General features: G+C 40.8%; 1 protein-coding gene across 1 annotated transcript; it reads left to right on the top strand.

The window, feature by feature from the left end:
* Positions 1 to 1840: 1840 nt before the first annotated feature.
* On the top strand, positions 1841 to 15003 carry Lamp5 (lysosome associated membrane protein 5). Its single transcript, XM_048455423.3, has 6 exons — positions 1841 to 2399; positions 2904 to 3076; positions 3448 to 3579; positions 3711 to 3816; positions 4902 to 5090; positions 13247 to 15003. Exons 1-6 carry the CDS (start codon positions 2336 to 2338, stop codon positions 13423 to 13425), a joined length of 843 nt encoding a protein of 280 aa, XP_048311380.1. The 5' UTR covers positions 1841 to 2335; the 3' UTR covers positions 13426 to 15003.
* The last annotated feature ends 4220 nt before the right edge of the window (positions 15004 to 19223 follow it).

Raw genomic sequence — 19223 nt, 5'->3', positions numbered from 1 at the left:
TTATTTTGAATAGTTTTTAAATTTGGTTGCTCAAGAAACCTAGCCAGTCATCCCTTAAATCAGTGGTTTTCAACCTGTAGGTCACGACCATTCAAAGGTCGAAAGACCCTTCCATAGGGGTCACCTGAGACCATCCGAAAACACAGATATTTGCATTATGGTTCAGAACAGTAGCAAAATTATAATTATGAAATAGTAACAAAAATAATTTTATGCTTGGGGGTCACCACAACATGAAGAACTGTATTAAAAGGTCGCAGCATTAGGAAGGTTGAGAACCACTGCCTTAAATGTTATAATTTTTTAAATAAGAAAAACTCAATCCTGTAGAAGGTCACAAATGTAAGTCATACATCCTAATGGTAAATCTATCTTTTCTTTCCTTATTAAAGAAGTAGAAGGAGAGAGGGTGAGAGGGAGAGAGAGAGAGATCAACATAGACACAGACAGACAGACAGACAGACAGACAGACACACACACACACACACACACACATACACACAGAGGATGAATTCTTCCTTGCTTTATAAATCTTACAGAACAACAGGAAAATAAATGTTACTTAAAAGTATTGCTAAAAGGTCTATATTTTATGTTTTTAAGAGCTGAAATCTTATTAGTCACATTTGCCTCCATTTTTGTGTATGTAGTCATTTATACAAGACTTGTAAATTTTTTGATGAAATACTAAGATGCAGATATATACCAAAAGATATTGAACTTCAGTATTAATTCAAGTGTTACTTTATAATTTGAGTTGCTAGTGATCTATTTCTTAATATGTTTTTTTAAAAGAAATGAATTCAATTAAGTGTATTGGCAGTTTGAAGCAAATACTGTGTTAGAATGTCTATACTTAAATCGGCACTTTATTCATATCAAGAATCTAGATTACTAATATTTTTAGGTTTCAGACTGTTTGTCATTTAATAAAGCTTTGTAATGGTAGTCATAATGTGCTGTGTTCTGGAGTCAAAATGTTATATAAAGAGAAACAAATACGATCCCTGTAAAGTTAAAACATGTGATTTTTCTATTTTAATTCTAACTAACCGTATGACATTTCAGAAGGTCATTTAATTTCTCAGTGTCTTACACTGGGGAAGGTATAACAATAACCTATATTTTCCCCTGCTCAGCTTCTAAAATCGCATTGAGATTCAAACTGACAATATAGGTAAAAACACTTTGTAGCTTGCCCTTTAACATGACATTGGCTATGACATGTGTTTAAGGCAATTATTATTTATTGACCGCACACAGTATCCTCTAATAAAAGAAATATTTGGACATCATTACAGTTAATGAGGGCACCATGTCTACTCCCAAAAGAGGTGCATTCTGATTTATAGAGCAGTAATTAAAATAATTCAGCGAACTACCAAATGCAAATAAAGGAATTATCCAGCGGTGTTTGTCTTTCAGCTCCCCTAGAAGCTTTAGAGTAATACCCGCATGTTTCTGTTACATAACGCTGGGTCTTCACCTACAGAACAGTTCTAAAATTTCTGTCCTACCAGACCCCAGATAACCCTGTGTGCTCACAAGCTTTCGGTTCATGTGCAACGCTCTTAACAGAGTGATCACAGTTTAATGAGCGAGGCTAACTCAGGCTACATGCACTCAAAGGGCAGGACTCATAGCCCACTGGGTCCACAAGGATATGCTGCATTGTTTGGTTCCCCTTTTTGAGGAGGTGTCGTTTTAAACTTAGAAACTCTTGAGCAGATAGAGAAGATGTCTCTGAAAGCCAGAAACTGTTGCCATAGCATTTTCCTTCTCTGTTCCTGCCTACCCCTTTCTCCAAAGCAGGAACAGTCTGAGCTCTGTCGCTTTCTTTCAGGAGCAGACGTCTCTCCAGGATCCAGGGTTCCAGTGGTGTTATATCCACACTAAGTACTGACTGTACCTGGTGGGAGGGCTTAGTAAGTCCGAGGGTGGCATTAAGTTTCCTAGGACAGACTCATCTTTGCGGATACCACTGCAGAATAGAAAACAGACCTAGGGAGACATTTCCTCCCACACACCATCCCAATCCCATTGGCCCTCTAGACAGCCAAATTACAAGTTCTGGAACACAACCTCGTCATTTTCAGCACTCTAAGCGTGGACAGCTCCTGCACCTTGGGCGCGTCCTCTGCAGTGTGCGGCGCGGCGTGGCGCGAGAGCCACAGCGCCCGGTGCAGCACGCGACTGGACCTCTAGCGCTCCCTCCTCCCAGTCCGCACCCCTTCCCTCCTCCCTTAGCTCACTCTACCGGCCACTTTGAGGGATTTCCTCCCGGGGCGGCCTTTGCAGCAGCAACACGTCTGCCTGGTTGGCGGCAACTGCGAGCATGGATCTCCTAGGAAAAGCCCTTCTCAGCGGAGACAGACTTCGGCTTCTCCTGATGTTCTTCCGTGAGTAGCGTTTGGGGACCAGGAGTGCGGGGTGTACTCTGCAGAGAATCCAATCCACAGAGAAAAGCCAGTAGCTTTAGGTTTAAAATGGGTCCTTATGCGTTGTGAGTATTTGGGGGCTGACGGTGGGGGATAGCCCCCATCGGTTTCAGAGAACTCCCCGCGAGCCACACACCTGTGTGGCATCACCCAGACAGAGCGCGCTAGACAGTCCATACTCACGATAGGAAAGGGGAGGGCACGGCACTGGCAAGAAAGGTTTAGCTTTTATTCCCCAAGTGTGTTTTTAAAGCACAGTCGTACTGTAAGTAAGAATTTAATTTTGTTTTAGATTCTGTTTTCATTATAAATCAGAGGCAGTGAATCTGGATTTGGTAGCGGGAGCACATAGCTTCGAGCTGGGAACTTTGCCACTCCAAAGCCTGCAGAGAACTGTATCCAGTGTCCTAAAGCCGCGGGCTACCTGAGCCTGAAATCGATGAGATTGCTTTGCTTGCTCCTCAGATGCAATAGCCCAAACCGTGGCAGAACAAGAAGTGGAAAATCTTTCGGGCCTTTCCACGAGCCCTGGGAAAGACATATTTGTGGTGCGGGAAAATGGGACAACGTGTCTCATGGCAGAGTTTGCAGCCAAATTTATTGTACCTTATGATGTGTGGGCCAACAATTACGTGGATGTAAGGAACCTTTTCCTCCCCGGCTTGCCCCTAGGGCTGCAGGGCCGATGGGCACCCTCCCTTCAGGCCCTGCCAAGACCTCAGTTGCCCGCCTCTTCCCCCCAATCCCTGCAGGCTGTTCCCGAATGCTGCATGGGGGTTCCAGCTTGCAACGCCTTCTGCTCGCCCTGCCTGCTTTAAAAGTAAACCCCCTTTCTGCTCCCCTCCTGGAGGGGTGTGCACGTAAGAATCTACCTGCATGTTCCTGGACCCCCGGAGCGCGCGTGCACAGGAGCGCCCAAACCTGCAAGCTAGAGTTTGGAAGCGCAACCCTTCCCGATCCGCGCCAGGGCCCCACGCGCTGAGGGGGCGCGGGGCGTGTGTGTTCCCAGCTGATCACAGAGCAGGCTGAGATCGCCTTGACCCGGGGAGCTGAGGTGAATGGCCGCTGTGGTCACAACGAATCGGAGCTGCAGGTGTTCTGGGTAGATCGCGCCTACACACTCAAAATGCTATTTGTAAAGGTAATACGGTGCGTGGGAGGGGGAACTCAGAGGGATGGTGAAGTCCGCGTGGGTGAGCGTGGTAGTGGCCTCTGGGGTTGTCCATTATAAAGCTGTTGGAGCTGTCCACAGGAACCTTTCTATCTTGGCAGGAAAGTCACAACACTTCCAAAGGATCGGAGGCGACTTGGAGGCTGAGCAAGGTGCAGTTTGTCTATGACACCTTAGAGAAAACTCACTTTAAAGACCCAGTGAGTGGTAAGTAGTCCAATGGGGATGGGAAAGCTTGCGAAGTCAGAGACGTCTCTGGGTCTTGGAAACAGCTCTGGAATTTGTGCTCTGAGATCAAACCTAGCTGGGGCCTGCTTGCTCTCCAGGGTCAAAGAGATGGGAGTGTCTAGGTGTCCTCAGGAAAGCTTGAGTCCTTCAGACTCAGCTGAAATGTGACATTGTCAGGGAAGGGCCACCAATGAGTTTTGCGATTTTCTTTCTACATCATAGACTGTTTTGCTCCAATGTATTAAAAAAAAATGCAAGAAGACACTGTGACAGGGTTGAATGGGCTTCAGGGTCTTTCTGTGCACAACGGCATTAACCGTTGGCTTTAACCACAGCCATGTCAGGACAGGTTTTGTATCCTATATCTTAATTCATTAGTTTTCTCCACCCAGTCTCACCCTGGTCTTCCAAAAACATCTGAAGAAGAGCTCCTACACCTTAAATAGCAACGTACCTATCTGCAAGCACTGTTAAAGACCAGAAATACATTTAAATGTATTTTAAAACAAAAGCAAAATTCACTATCTTGCTTATCAGGCTCTATGCTGGAAAGAGGTTTTTTGTTTTCTTTTTTTTCTGAAGATGCAAAATAATGCTGCAACATCTCTTCCTCTTTATATTTTGATAATTGTGAAAAAACAATTATTTTTCTTTTCTTTCGCCAAAACAATCAAGCATTTTCCGTAAGATAAGAAGAGAAAGAAAAGGAAAGAGAAAGAATAGCAAGTGTGAGCCAGAAAAAGAGAAAAATGGGATGCGAGCTGTGGAGAGCTGTGTGCACTGTTCTGCCTTTGGAATTGCCGATTGAGGCTTTAGTCAAAAGGGTTGTATTTTCAGGCAGCACACTCTTCCAAAATAAAATCCCAAATTACTACCTAATGAGGAAGGTCTCAGAAGGAATGGGGCACTTGGTCCTTCATCCCCACTTGGTGTCTTTGCTGGAGCTCCAGCTCTAGGACTACAGCACCAATAGAAAGCATAGGTTCTGGGCTTAGCAGAGATCTCCCTGGACTAGAAGCAGCAAGGGCACATCCAACCCAATTGATGCTTTGGTTCTCCCTCAGCTGGAAAGCACACGGCCAACTCTCATCACCTCGCTGCCTTGGTAACCCCAGCTGGGATGTCCTATGAATGTCAGGCTCAGCAGTCCATTTCTCTGGCCTCCAGTGATCCTCAGAAAACGGTCACTATGATTCTGTCTGCAGTACACATCCAACCCTTTGACATCATCTCCGATTTCGTCTTCAGTGAAGGTAGGTTAGGTTGGTCCTCGGAAAGGGAGATGGGGCTGACTTTTAAGATGGGTGAGAAGAGGGACTTACAGGGCTCCCAGATGTTTTTGCTTGCATTCCTCCTAGGCTGCAAAGGCAATTTCCACAAGATTTAGAGGTTAGGAAGTGAATGGGGCAGCTTTCTACAACACACGCCCTGCCTACTCTCTCTCACTTCCTTATTCTCTCACTCCTAAGGGAGGAATTATTTCAAGGCAATTTGATACTCTGCTTATTACCCATAGGCAGATGTTAATTACTTTGTTTGTACTTTCCACTGGGTTGGGGATTACCAAGTGAACACAATGAATTATTTAAATGTTCTTAATATTGGAAGGTCTCCATCTGAGTCACCCACTACCATTTCCCAAGTTAGTTCTCATTCACCCAATTGAGGCTTTCTCTCAACCTATACCTGACAGAATGCCTCAACCACCCCTGAATAATTATTCCTAGAGCATCTGAGATAAATTCTCCTTGAGAGAAAGACCTGATTCTTTTGGGTACCTCCTCCTTATCTCTTTCTTTTCTCTCCCTACCTCACCCCACCTGCTCTTTTACTTTCTGTAGCCTTCTGTCTTTCTGTGGTGCTCTTGGATAGAATTCAGACCCTCATCTTAATGCTTTTCCATTGTGTTGCATTTTAGGTCCCAGGCCAGTTATTCATTTTGGCATTGGCTATTATTCATTTTGACCTTATTAACATCTAACACAGTGCTAGATAATTAGATGTCCAGGTAATTGACTAAATAGATGTGCTGATATTCAGTTGACATAGACTTGCACATGTGTGCCTTTTAGAAGTGGAAACAAAGATCGAGAGGTCAGAATCCCAATATTTACTTATTATAGGAATATTTATAAAATGTAGTAGTGAGTGTCCTTCTTAAGATGAAATAGTATATGTAATGTGACATATTATGGTTGTTGATGACTCATGAACTCTTTATGAGAATACTAGGTCTTGTAGGGTTGTCACCACAAGCACATCTGAGGTCAAGCAGGAACTTTTAGTGGCTTTTGATATCTGCTTGTCAGCTGTTATTAGCTCTTCTTTGTTTCTTGGCACTTCTGGTGTTATAATTGTTGATTTTACTCGTTTCTCACCACTATCCCAGTTGCATCCATCCTGAGTTATTTTTAGATTGTTGATAGTTATCTATGGATAAGAAGTCATACCAGATGTATATTTAAATTTGTTTATACAAAGAACAAACAACTACTGAACAAAGAATAGAGCTCTTCACTATAAATCAGCAAAATTCATCACATAGAATTAGTTACATACTTTATTTGAAAACAATTATTATCCATTTCAAGGTTGCAGATGGGAAAGATTACTAAAGGCTTTAAGGACACATAATTTCCTAAATCCAGACAGAATAGGCATAGGCAATTTGCAGTATTACCCAGGCATTTCAGGCTAGTAATTGGGATGTTTTCGCCTGTGTAGCACCCCAGGCTTTAGTGCTCCCGGGAGGAGGCAGGCATCAGAATCACTCACTGGATCTTGCACCTTTGTGTAAACGACATTCTTTTGTTCCTGGCTCCTCCTGCCTATTGGAAAAGATTGCTGTATTCCATTTAAGGGAATTGGAAGGATTCCTTTTGGATTGCCCTTTCAGGTTCGAGCACTGGACTTTTAGGGGTTTCCAGCATGTTGTATATGTTGTCTATGTGTTTGTAAGTGAACTGTATCTGCCAGAGGATATTTGGGCATATATCTACACAACCACACGCTGGTTGTTGTATGCACTTTCAAGTGTGTGTGTGTGTGTGTGTGTGTGTGTGTGTGTGTGTGTGTGTGTGTAAATGGCCAGGGGTTTGTTGTGAAAAGTCCATTCCTGTGTCAGAAGGTTTTTACCTGATGGTCTTCACAACTTCCTGTTTAGCCTACTGTATGAGATAAGGGAAGAAGGATCAGTAAAATAGGTAAGTGGACAGTCACTGGGGCTGAGAGCAATCAGATGAGGGTTGACATCTTCATCACTCATGTCCCTTTAGGTGCACTGGACTTAGCTACAGAAACGATCTTAATTACCAACATAGTCTAATTTTAATGCACACCGGAATGAACATAGTTGTGATATTCGTAAGCAGAATCTGCTTTTATAGGCCATGGGGTGGGGCCCCACGGTGATGGTGCTGATTTACAGAATCCTGTAGAGGGTTTGAAGGACTAGAGATCAAGACTGTAAAATAAGCTTCAGTGGGTGGGGAAGAGAGGAGAGGACAGGGGAGGGGAGGGAGAAGGATGGGGAGGGAAAGAGAGGACAGGGGAGGGTGATATTTCCTGGAGGAAAGAAACTTACATGGTCATGTGTCCAGTGACAGCAGTGTAGGAACAGTACCTGCTCAGCAGTGACTGGCCGTATGAGGGGATATAGGCAAAAAAAAAAAAAAAAAAAAAAAAAAAAAAAAAAAAAAAAAAAAAAAAAAAGAAAAAGAAAAAGAAAAAAAAAAGAAAAAAAGCTTTAGTTAAAGGAGAAAAATGTGATGCATTGAAGTTCATGAATGCCAAAACCAAAGCCAACTTTTACTGCTATTTAAAGCAGTGAGATCAGTTTTAATCCATTCTGGGTGGTAGATGTCACACTGTGAGATGCACTGGTAACATGGACTACAAAATGGTATCAGTAATATTGGTAATACGTTAGAAATGATGTACAAAACAAATTTTGATGGATTTTTTTGTAATTTAAAAAGTTTGCAATGTGGAGTTAAATAGTTTCTGAACTTATTTTAATGCTGGTGAAGTTCTGATGTTTAAACAGTATCAAGAGTATTTTCTGATTATATTGGAGAACATTGTAGATTAGTAACCTATTTTATTGCTGCTTATATATTTAATTACAATTTATTATGGCCCACTCATTTCAATATGTTATAGTTTTGCTACTCAAATTCCTCAACTATTAACCAATAATATGTGATTAAATGCATAATTGTCTTCTAAAAAGGGATTGATCATGCTTTCACTGATTGGTATTTCTGTGGGACTAAAGGAATAGTAACTTATGTGTCTTAGTGAAAAAAAATAACAGTAAGCAACAAAAAGCAGGAGTGAGAAGAGTTTGGGGTGCCTCTGTGTGACATCCTGTAGAGGCTGCTGTGGCTTGGGGATGTATACGTACATGGCCCTCCCTTATCAATGGGCAGCAACTGTGGGGTGAGGTTTTGAGGACTGTACAAAGCAAGCAGGCTCTAAATGGCTAAACATTTGCCTACATGGGTTGTTTAAAAAAAATAATTGGGTTTGTAAAAACTTGAGTTTGGTGCCAGCAGGCTTCTGAGCTAAAGCGTCTCAGCCTGCAGTGAAGAAGTAAACAGCTGAGGGAGAGGGTACCTCTGCTCATTTGTATACCAAACACACTTTGTATGGCGCTGTCGCCTGCTGTTCTGAGCACCCCATGTTTCTCAGTTGGGGTTAATTAACTTGTCCTTCTGCAATTAATTCATAGTATAACCCCTTGAGGGTGTGGGGTATTTCTGGCTGATGGGATAGGAGATTCTTCACTGGGATGGCAGGAATCATCCTGAGTATTTTAATGGTTTGAATGAAAGGGAAATTGGACATGTAATGTCAGGAAAACATTAGAGAACATGAAGCTTGTCTCTGGTCTCCTTTATTAGAGACTCAAATTTGTAGATATTTAAAACAGATCACAAGTAATCTGGGTCCTTCTTACTTTTCAGGGGAAAACAGTCAAACAAAAGATATTAATGTCTCCATGTACACAGAGTATCAGAGGTCCAGAGAACCCTGAATCCACAAGCATTTACACTTTGGTTTTTGCTTGTTTATTTATTTTCAAATTTGTGTGCTGACAATTGATCCCAGAGACATGTTAGACAAATGCTCTGTCCTGGAACTCTGAGCCACTGATCCTCTGAGATTTTTATCATTTCCCTAACTGCTAGACCAGAGGACGCTACCCATGGGGGCTAAGGCTATATTGGAGATGACACCTTTCTCTTTTCTCTATATCACCCTCCCCAAAGAAAGCCTTGATAAAATACCTTCTCATAAGCACTGTGATGGTCTGCAAATTGAAGATGTTTTAGACTTGTGTTTGATGTATTGTTTCCCAATGTGGCCTTGCTTTCATGGGCTTGTCAGTACCTCCAGAGTAAGCAATCAAAGGGAGGTGATTCCAGATAACACCACTGAGAACTGTGTTAAGGGTTTCTGTGTGGAGCTCATGCATGGGTTCATACAATCTGTCATAGAATTCTATGTTCTAGGCATTGTCCTCTGGAGCTAAGTTGGGGCATGCCATAGAGTCCTAAGGGGGTGGAGGAAATCTGGCATTTACCCACCAATGCCATCTATTACTGACAGCTACATTAAGAAACATCTTTTCTCTGGGGTTTATGGCCTGCCTTGTAGCTAAAGCCCATTGGACGTAGTGAAGGCCAAGGGGAGAATGGATGGACCATGTGCATGGCTGCTCTTCTTGGAGATGGAATTTATTCACCTTCCCTGCCATGGGAGAAGCACACAGTCTAGTGAGAGATGGAAATATGCAGTGCATGCCGTGTTCCCAGCACACGAATCCAACTAATGATCAATCAGACTTTCATTATTCTATATCCATAACACATAAACCTTGATGAACCTATGATTCAAGCTAATAGTTCCTTAGTGAACAAAACTGGAGTGCAGAGGAAGCCCCCACACATCATACAAGAGGATCAAGTCTCATCTCTAATGACTGTCAGGCAACAAAGGGATACTCAGCTACCCAAAGTCAACCCAGCTACCTGTTCAGGAACAGCCTGGAAGTTAGGAGAGCCCCAGGCAGACAGTTTGGCATTTTACCTTTCCTACTACTGCTCAATTGGGGAACAGTGAAGAGTACCATGTTCTCAGGAAGTGGATACAGATTTAAAATGCAATGCAACAAGAGGCCATTGTTAAGTCGAGGGAAGTCTAGTAGACTGTTGCAGCTGGCATCTGTGCTGTCTGATCTGTTTCCCAAGTCACCGAGCTGCTGCTCACCTTCCCCTGCCCTGTGCCACACACCCAGGCCTGAATTTTGTATGCTCTAAAACCAAGCTCAGTCCGAGTATAAGGGATTCCAAACCCTGTGAGGTGGACAGAGATGCAGGGTCCACGTGGAGTCAGCTGTGATTTGGGCTAAGCCAAGGATGTTCTCTTCCTTTGTGAGGGAGCTGGGGCCTATCTTGTAATCTGTAATTACAAGATAATTACATTACAATCTTGTAATGTAATCTGTAAATTAATATTTAGATTACTGCACAGAATTTGTAAATAGCGAGTTTCTGCTTGTCTCTGTGTAAAATTCAATAGAAAAGTTGTATCTCTTTTATTAACCCACGATCAGTATTTAGAGCAATACACATTTCTTTTGATTATAAATGAAGGTTAAAAAAAAGCGCTATTTTCAGTAGTTTTGACTTGGTCACCAATGGAAACCATTGGTTTTCTGCTCATAGAAGTCTGCATAGGTCTTGGAGAATAACACTGATAATTTTCACAACTTTATCATCACAGCCAGCATGCATGTGTCCAGCACAGCCAGCATGCATGTATCAGTGAAGAAACACATTCGCTCCTGAATCTCAAATTAATAAAAAAAATCCTTTAACAGATGAATTTTGATTGTCTTCACAGCTTTCTATGATTTTTTTTTTTGTGTTCTTAAGCACTGTTCTGAATAGGCGCCCACAGTTTTATCAGACAGCCTTTACTGGGTCATAAACACCATTATTTTGAGTGATGAGAACAGAGGTGATTGTTATGTGTTAGCATTTCATTACTGAAACAAAATAGCTGAGATAATCTACGATTTCAAGACACGATCTCACTATGTAGCACAGGCTGGTCCCAGACTTGCAGGCATTCTTTTGCCTTTGCCTCCCAAGGGCTGGGATTGCATGTCTTAACCACCATGCTGGCCCTTCCATGATGTATCTCTATAGTTTAATAATGTCTCATATTCCTCTTTCTTGTGGCTTTAGTTCAGGTTTTTCCTAAAGTAAAAAAACAAAACAAACAAACAAAAAAAACCCCAAAAAACCCCAAAAAACAAATTTTTGAGAATCTGCAACAGCATTCCAGCCTCTCTCCTTTCCCTCTCCTCTAAAGATGCTGCAGTTACACTGTGAGTCAGTCTATTTCTTTCCAATGGGGCTTCCTTTATCCCTGAGTACTGTACTTCGTCCCTTGGTGCTTCCATTACTACATGTATAGAAAGTACAATAATGATATTTTCCTTGAGGAGTTGTTGTATCACTAGATGAGAGATAACTTTTGTGTTTAAAACAGAGTGGTAAGTTAAGGGTCATCATCTAGGCATGCCAATGCACACCTTTAGTTCCAGGTGGTTGAGACAAGAGGATAACTGAGTTCAAGGACAGCCTGACATATCAAGTGAGACTCTCTAAAAAAGAAAGGGAAAAACTTAGGAGTCAGGGCTAGTTTTTAAAAGCTATATACTGGAGTGTACGTTCCTATTTATTCTTGTTAGAGAGAAATAATTTCTGGGGCTCAGGAGCCTTCTCTGCTCTCCTTGCTTGTCGTTTGCATGGTGAAAAGATTCCAGAAGAGCCTAGCACAGAGAAGAAACTCAGTAAATTCCTGCTGGCACATCTTGACTTGAAACCGCAGTTCTTTGAAAGAGATATTAAAAGCATAATTTCTCCGCATAAATATGGTGAAAGAATGTCTCGTTATCTACAAGGTGTGACCATCAGAGAGTCAAAACTTCCCATTCCCCTCCTTCCCTTTATCTCTCTCTTCCCCTCCTCTCCTCCCCTCTCATGTTTCCTACCCTTTGTTCTAGGTAGCATTGGATGCACAAAGCTATTGCATTATTTTGGATTTTAAGGAGAGGGAAAACATGACCAGTTGTGAAATATTACTGATGAGGTCTCTCTCAGTCTAAATGCCAGCTACATGGGTTGTGCATGTGTAAATATTTATCAGATGTACTTTATTTAAAATTATAGTCTAATATGAATATATTAAATATTTAACTTTTAAAATGTATATGCAGTTTCAAGTGTCATGTTTAAAGTGAACATTTGAAAGTACATAATTCAATGCATTTTTACATATACTTGAAACCCAGACATTGATTAAAGATACAAACTAATGCTCATGAGAGCTTAAAGTTCTCTTGACTTCCTCTTCCTGTTTGTGAACATTTTTCTGGTTTCTAGGACCATGGACTTCATTTTACCTGTTCAAGAACTTCATAGAAACAAGGATAATACAATCTGTACTTTTTTGTGTCAAATTTTATTCAAAATAAGAAATCTGAAATTCACTCATTTTTGTACTTTTCAGCCATCTTTTATTCCTCTTTATTGTTGACTAATATTCTGCTTTATGACTTGTGGTTTATTCCATTTTGATGCGCATTTTGGTTATGACCAAGCGTAACCATTCTCAGGAGTTTCTACAGATATTTTCATTTCAATCTCAGCATGTTCACCTAGTTTCATTTTCTATGTTGGTCGAGGGAAGGTAATGCTGAGTTCTAAGGCTTCATTTCAGTCTCATCATGCCCATGTGTTTTCACTTGTCGGGGCTGGTATAGGGAAGGCAGTGTTGGGTTCATTTGTCTTTGCTAGGAAGCCCCAGACTGTCTAACACGTTAGCAGTTTCTCAGTTTGACCAGGTAGTTTAACGCTTTGCCGACTTAACAGTGTGTTTTCAGCATGTGCTGAGCTCCAAATGTTCTAGTCATTGCCAGCGCTTGCTATTTTCAGTCTTCTCAGGCACTTTGTGTTCATAAGTAATCCTGGGTATGCTAGACTTTTAGTTAGAAGTTAAAAGTGGAAATTAAAATCATAGTGGCTATATCTAATCTCCAAGCATTATAAATTTAAATAAAAATGTCAAGGACATTTTTAAATTAAATAAATTACCCGGATGTTTTGATGGCTGCCAGGAATCCAATAACAGAATATTGTCATAGTAAATTGGTATATACTTAGTTTATATTATGTAGAAATATTAAGACTAACTGAAAGAAAAAAAAGGACCTGTCAATCTACAAAGACTTTCCTGAGAGATTGTTTCATCTCTGCTCCTATCTTCTGCTAGGAGGGCCTAGGATTTGGAGTATTTCACTAGAGCTCATTGCTTTTCTTCTTTCTCATTTCAGAGCACAAATGTCCAGTGGATGAGCGAGAGCAGCTGGAAGAGACCTTGCCCCTGATTCTGGGTCTCATCTTGGGCCTTGTCATTGTGATAACCCTTGTGATTTACCACATCCACCATAAAATGACTGCCAACCAAGTGCAGATCCCCAGAGACCGATCCCAGTATAAGCACATGGGCTAAGGACCATTAGGCAGACAGCCTCCAGGTCCTGCCCCCAAACTGGATCAATTAGAACGACAATGGCACTTTTCACCTGTATACAGGATACACCAACATAGCTACACTCTCACAGGCCCAGGCACCTGAGTCTTGCCTGGCCTGTGTCCATGCTTAAACCCAGGGATTTCAGGCAGGTCTTGGGATTTGAGAATTGAATGGTGGCTGTTGTTTCCATAGTGGGGAATAAGGGTGGGTGGGTAGGGTAATAGACAGCATCCATGTTCATCATGGATGTTCATGTTCATCATGGCTTAGCTTTGACTCTCCGACTTTGTAAGTCTACAGCACTCAGAAAGGAAGATGTGGCCCTTACATTTAGAAACTGGAAAAACTTTCTTTGGGAGATTTCTCTTTGCTCCCTTGGCCTCAGCTTTCTTACTTACATGGTTTTCTTTTCTATCTTTTAAACTATCTTTTTTAATTTAATATGCTGAAAAAATTTATTTTTTTTCCCCTTATATATTACATCCTGACTGCAATTTCCCCTCCCTCCTCTCCTTTCATCCACTCCTCTACTGCTTCGGCCCTCCTTCATAAAATGGCAGGCCTCCCAGGGATATCAAAGAACATGGTATATCCAGTTGCAATAAGACTTGGCACCTCCCCTCATATTATAACTGGACTAGGCAACCCCCTGGGAGAAAAAGGGTCGTAAAAGCAGGCAAAAATGTCAGAGCAAGCTCCCAACTCCCACTGTTAAGGGTTCCACAAGAAGACCAAGCTATACAACTATAACACATATGCAGAGGGCTTAGGTCAGACCCATACAGGTTCCCTGATTGTTGGTTCAAGCTCTGTGAGCCCCTATGGGACCAGGTTAGTTGTTTCTGTGGGTTTTCTTATGGTGTCCTTGATCCCGTTGGCTCCTACAATTTTTCCTGCCCCTGTTCTGCAGGATCCCACAAGCCCCACCTAATGTTTGGCTCTGGTTCTCTGCATCTGTTTCCATCAGTTGCTGGACGAAGCCTCTCTAATGATGTTTATGCTAGTCTCCTATCTATAAGTATAGCAGAATATTATTAGAAATCATTTCATTGACTTTTTTTGGCCCATCATGTCTGGTTCTTTCTATCCTAGGTGTCTAGGCTACCCAGCCTCTTGTTCCTGGTCCTCCAGGCAATGTCAGGGGTGGGCTCCTTCTTGTGGCATGGGTATCAAGCTGGACTGGACATTGTTGGTCACGCTCCGCCTTTGTCACAGCACTCCTCGTAGGCAGGACAAGTTGTAGGCCGAAGGTTGGGAGGCTGGTTTGGACTTACACGGTTTTCAATGCACACAAAATACAACCTCATGCTCCCTGCAGCAAGACCCCTGAAAGTGATCCATGCTTCTGGCTGGCATTCTGCATGTCTAGTGATTGTTTTGGGAATGTTTCACTGCTACCTGCGCCCAGTGACTTTGCAGCACAAGAACCCGTTTAATGTCACTATGCACAGTTGTTTGGAATTATAATATGTCAGGTCCAAGTGTGGGGACCTAAAGAATCAGTATATGTGAGTTTGCTTTTGAAAATGAATTAAAAAAACACTATATTCTGGCCTTAGGCTGTCTTCTTTTTTGAAATAAGAAAAAAAAAATCCTACAGTTGTTTCTTTAGTAACCGGAGAAGATTGGATTCATTGTCTTTATTTATTTATTTATTTATTTATTTATTTATTGCTTTTCGAGGCAGGGTTCTTTAGGTAGCCATGGCTGTCCTGGAACTCTGTCCTAGAACCCACTCTGAAGGCCAGACTGGCCTGAACTCACAGAGATCCACCTGCCTCTGTCCCTGAGTGCTGGGATTAAAGGCGTTCACCACCATGCCTGGCTCAAAATTCATCTCATTTTTTTTTGCAAGAGAAAAAACAAAGATGGAGCAGGGATGAAATGAGAAGAATGTTGGATTTCCATAGTGGTCTTAGGATTTCTATTGCTGTGAAGTGACACCATGATCATGGCAACTCTTATAAGAAAACACTTAATTGTGGCTGGCTTACAGTTAAGAGGTTTAGTCTATTGGCTAGTTGGATTTCTTTTTCCTTTGGGCCGGGCCACCAACCAGCTCCCAAATAGATACATGGAGACTTCTTATTAATAATGAATGCTCAACCTTAGCTTAGGTTTGTATCACTAGCTATTTCAACTTAATTTAATATGCTTCTATTCATCTACATTTTGCCTTGGGCATTTTTACCTTTATTTTATTCTGTATGCCCTAGTTGTCTGCTTCCTACATGTCTATCTGACCAGCCCCTGGTGGTTCCCTGGCATCTCTTTTTCTTTCTTCCCTCAGCCTAAATCTTCGTCCCACTTACTCTCATTGTCCAGAAGTCCCACCTATTTTTTTCCCTTTGCTATTGGCTTTTCAGTTTTTTATTATACCAATCAGGTGTCTTAGGCAGGCAAGGTAGAACAGCAACACATCTTTACATAATTAAGCAAATGTAACACATCTTTACATAGTTAAACAATTGCAACAAATCTTTGCATAGTTAAACAAATATTTTATAATATTCCCACCTTTTTGTCTAAATAAAAATAAAAGTTTTAGTTTTAACATAGTAAGACTATATATAATAATAACAATTATCAAGTAAGAATTAAATTTACAATGTCCAGTTCATTTGCATTTGGCAAATTCAGAGAAAATATTCTATCAGCTATCCTGTCTTGGTGAGTCCTATGTTGTGTATCTAATTATTTTCTATCCTAACTTGTATTACCAATCCAAAATTATCTTTTTAGACACAAAATCATTTTCTTAGATAAACATTTTAAACTTTTATGTTCTTTAATCTTATAAAATTTATATCTTTTATATAAGTTTGTTTTCTGATTTTGGTAACTAGAAAAACTATAACTACAACTATCTCACCTTCAACTCAAATTCTAAGAAAACCAGCTATAATATTTATTGTCTAGTCTCTGTACAATGGGAAAGTACAAGACTTATCTGAAGTCCTGGCTAGAAGAGTCTGTAAGACTGAATTGTCTCAGCTAGCATCCTTGAAGTTGTTCTGAATGCCTATCTCTGAGAAAACTGCAACAGAGGCAATCTGAAAGGCTGGATCACCTGTGGTGTCTGGTCTCCTTACTCTGAAAACACCAACCTTTCAAAAGTAACATACATATCTGCATTAACACGAATATGGACTATACGTTGTACACAAGTCAAAGATAATTTTTTTTTTATTTTTGAGCAGGTAAAAGTCATCTGTCAACTTTATAAGTATATTTTGACTGTATAATCAAACCTCTACCCATGGCACATAAAAAAATGGCATGTAATGATAAGTCATGAAGACTCTGTAACCAACAAGATTTATCATATCTTATTCAGTCTCACAGCTGTTCTCAAGTCAAGAAATTAGCATATATGACCTATCTTGCAGTTTTTCTAGTTTCTTTTCTTTATGTATGTAGCCAAAATTTTCAGAGGGTCTTCCCCAATCAAACCTGATCTCTATTAATTTTGAAGTAATCCACAATCTTTCCTTTCCTGTGGAAATAAAAGCATAACCTCTACTCCAATACAATAAATTTTCTGACTTCCATTTTGAAATTAAGACATTGATAAAGTATCTAGGCTTAATTCAGCAATTCTTTTTACAAGCCCACGCCCCTAAGTAGCTGACATTCACTCATCAGCATTCAAAAACTCAAAGTCAATAAAGCACCATACAAGATTTAGACTCCCTGGGCATTTCCAATATTTACGTGGCTTATTCTTTTTATATTACTTTACTCTTTTTTTTTAAAAGACTCTACTTAATTATTTTTAAACTATTTTTTCCTATGATTATCTATATCCATCTTTTTTCTTCCTTAAGGACATATGTACACTGCAGCCTTTTAAAAAGTTTTGTTAGCCTGGACTTATTTTACTGTGTACCTGTAGCATTCTCTGACCATGTGAGCCAAACTTTGAACAACTAAGCAGCAGCTAGGCCCTCCATCATGGGGCTCTGGCACTTGGCTCTGCTCCCTCCTTGGGTCCATGAGAGCTGAGCCTGACCAAGAGCTGAGTTAACTGAGAACTGCATTTGACCAAGAACTGTATTTAACAGGCCCAGCTCTACAAAGTTTATGTCTGCACTGTGGCAGGCATTTTTACTTAGCTTGCTATTTTCTACTTAGTGTGCCAGCTGCTCAAATTGGCACATCAGCTACCTAGCAGCTCCTCTTAAAGGAGCCATATCCATTTGTTTGCATTTTTGTTTTTCAGTTTTCTCATGCCCTATGAGGAAATTTGGACCCTAAGTTGGGTGCTATTTATAGTTGTAATTTTTTCTTTGGGCCACCAACTGCCTCCCAAATAAAAGCACATAGACTTACTATTAATTATGAATGCTTGGTCTTAAATTAGGCTTGTCCAAATAGCCTTTTAATGTTATTTTAATGTGATTCCATTTACCTACATTTTACCTTGGGACTTTTTACCTTTCTTTCATTGTATATGTCTTACTTTTACTGCTTCCTCTGCGTCTGGCTGGATGGATCCTAGTGTCCCTTTTTCTTTCCTCCCCAAGTCTAAATTCCTCTTCCTACTTATTCTTTATGCCCCCAGCTATATCCCTCCCTCACTATTGGCCATTCAGCTTTTTGTTAGATCAATCAGGTTCCTTAGACCAACAAGGTAAAACAACAACACAACTTTACATAATTAAACAAATACAACACAACTTTAAATAGTTAAACAATTGCAGTACATCTTTGCGTAGTTAAACAAATATTCTGCAACACCATTGTCATCAGGGTAGGAAATCAACATGGTGCTGGAGAAGGAACTGAAAGTTCTGGATCCATAAACAGAAAGAGAAAAAAATGACATCAGGTCTGGCTTGATCATTCAAAACCTTAACACCTAGGCCCAGTGACATACTTTCTCCAACAAGGCCACACCTACTCCAACAGGCTACACCTCCTAATCCTGCCCCCTAATCATTCAAATATATGAGCCTATGGGGGCCAGTCTTGTTCAAATTTCCACAATAGCCTTGATAAATACTTAAATACAAGCATGTTTTAGGAAAGATTTGTTTTGGCTCAGTTGTGAAGGGTTTCAGTTCTTGGTTACTATGGAGCCATGATGGCACCGTATGAACCTAGAGCAGAGGATGTCTGTTCATCTCATATGGTTGGAAAGCAAGTAGAGGGGCCCAGGCAGGGGTGGAGCCAGGTATAAGAGTTTCTTTGGTGTTTTGTTCAAAAGCCTTTCCTAATTAAAGTAGTTTGAACGTTGAGTATCCCCTGATTATCATTGATTTCCCTTAAAAATCAGATCTGCGTGGTGACTTCTGTCACTTTCCACCTTGCTCTCTCCTCCTTCATTGATTCCTAAATTTTGGGGTCATCAGCATGGTACTTTTTAGTACTCTTTATCTATTATAGCCTGCCAGCTGTAGGAAATGCAAACATCCACCTTCATTTCATCCTTTTATTTTTCTTATTTTTCCTACCAAATCAGAACCTAAAGCAGACGGCGGCATCCACATGTATTTTTTCTGTTGTAATTTTTTCCTTGTATGTACAAATTTTTCTTACCCCTGGGGAGAGCCTTGGATGTATGACTTATTGCCCACAGCAAAGACCATATAAGCAACATAAAATGCATAATAATATATACATATGTATTTTCAAATGATATTCTTTGACTAGACTCTACCTCTCTAAAGTTCTACCATCTTTTCCGTAGCACTGTAGACTAGGACCATTTCTTTAACAGGTCTTTGAGAAACTTTTAAGATAGAAACCCTATAATATCCAGAAAAATAGCT

The sequence above is a fragment of the Myodes glareolus genome, chromosome 10 (genome assembly GCF_982192425.1).
Source record: "Myodes glareolus chromosome 10, mMyoGla1.1, whole genome shotgun sequence".
In the NCBI taxonomy this organism is placed as follows: Eukaryota; Metazoa; Chordata; class Mammalia; order Rodentia; family Cricetidae; genus Myodes; species Myodes glareolus.
This window is presented reverse-complemented; position numbering and strand designations above follow the sequence as displayed.

Coding starts and splice junctions, on each gene's coding strand:
- Lamp5 (XM_048455423.3), top strand. CDS start 2,336: ATGGATCTCCTAGGAAAAGCCCTTCTCAGCGGAGACAGACTTCGGCTT. Junction 2,400..2,903: donor GCTTCTCCTGATGTTCTTCC/GTGAGTAGCGTT, acceptor CTTGCTCCTCAG/ATGCAATAGCCCAAACCGTG. Junction 5,091..13,246: donor CGATTTCGTCTTCAGTGAAG/GTAGGTTAGGTT, acceptor TTCTCATTTCAG/AGCACAAATGTCCAGTGGAT.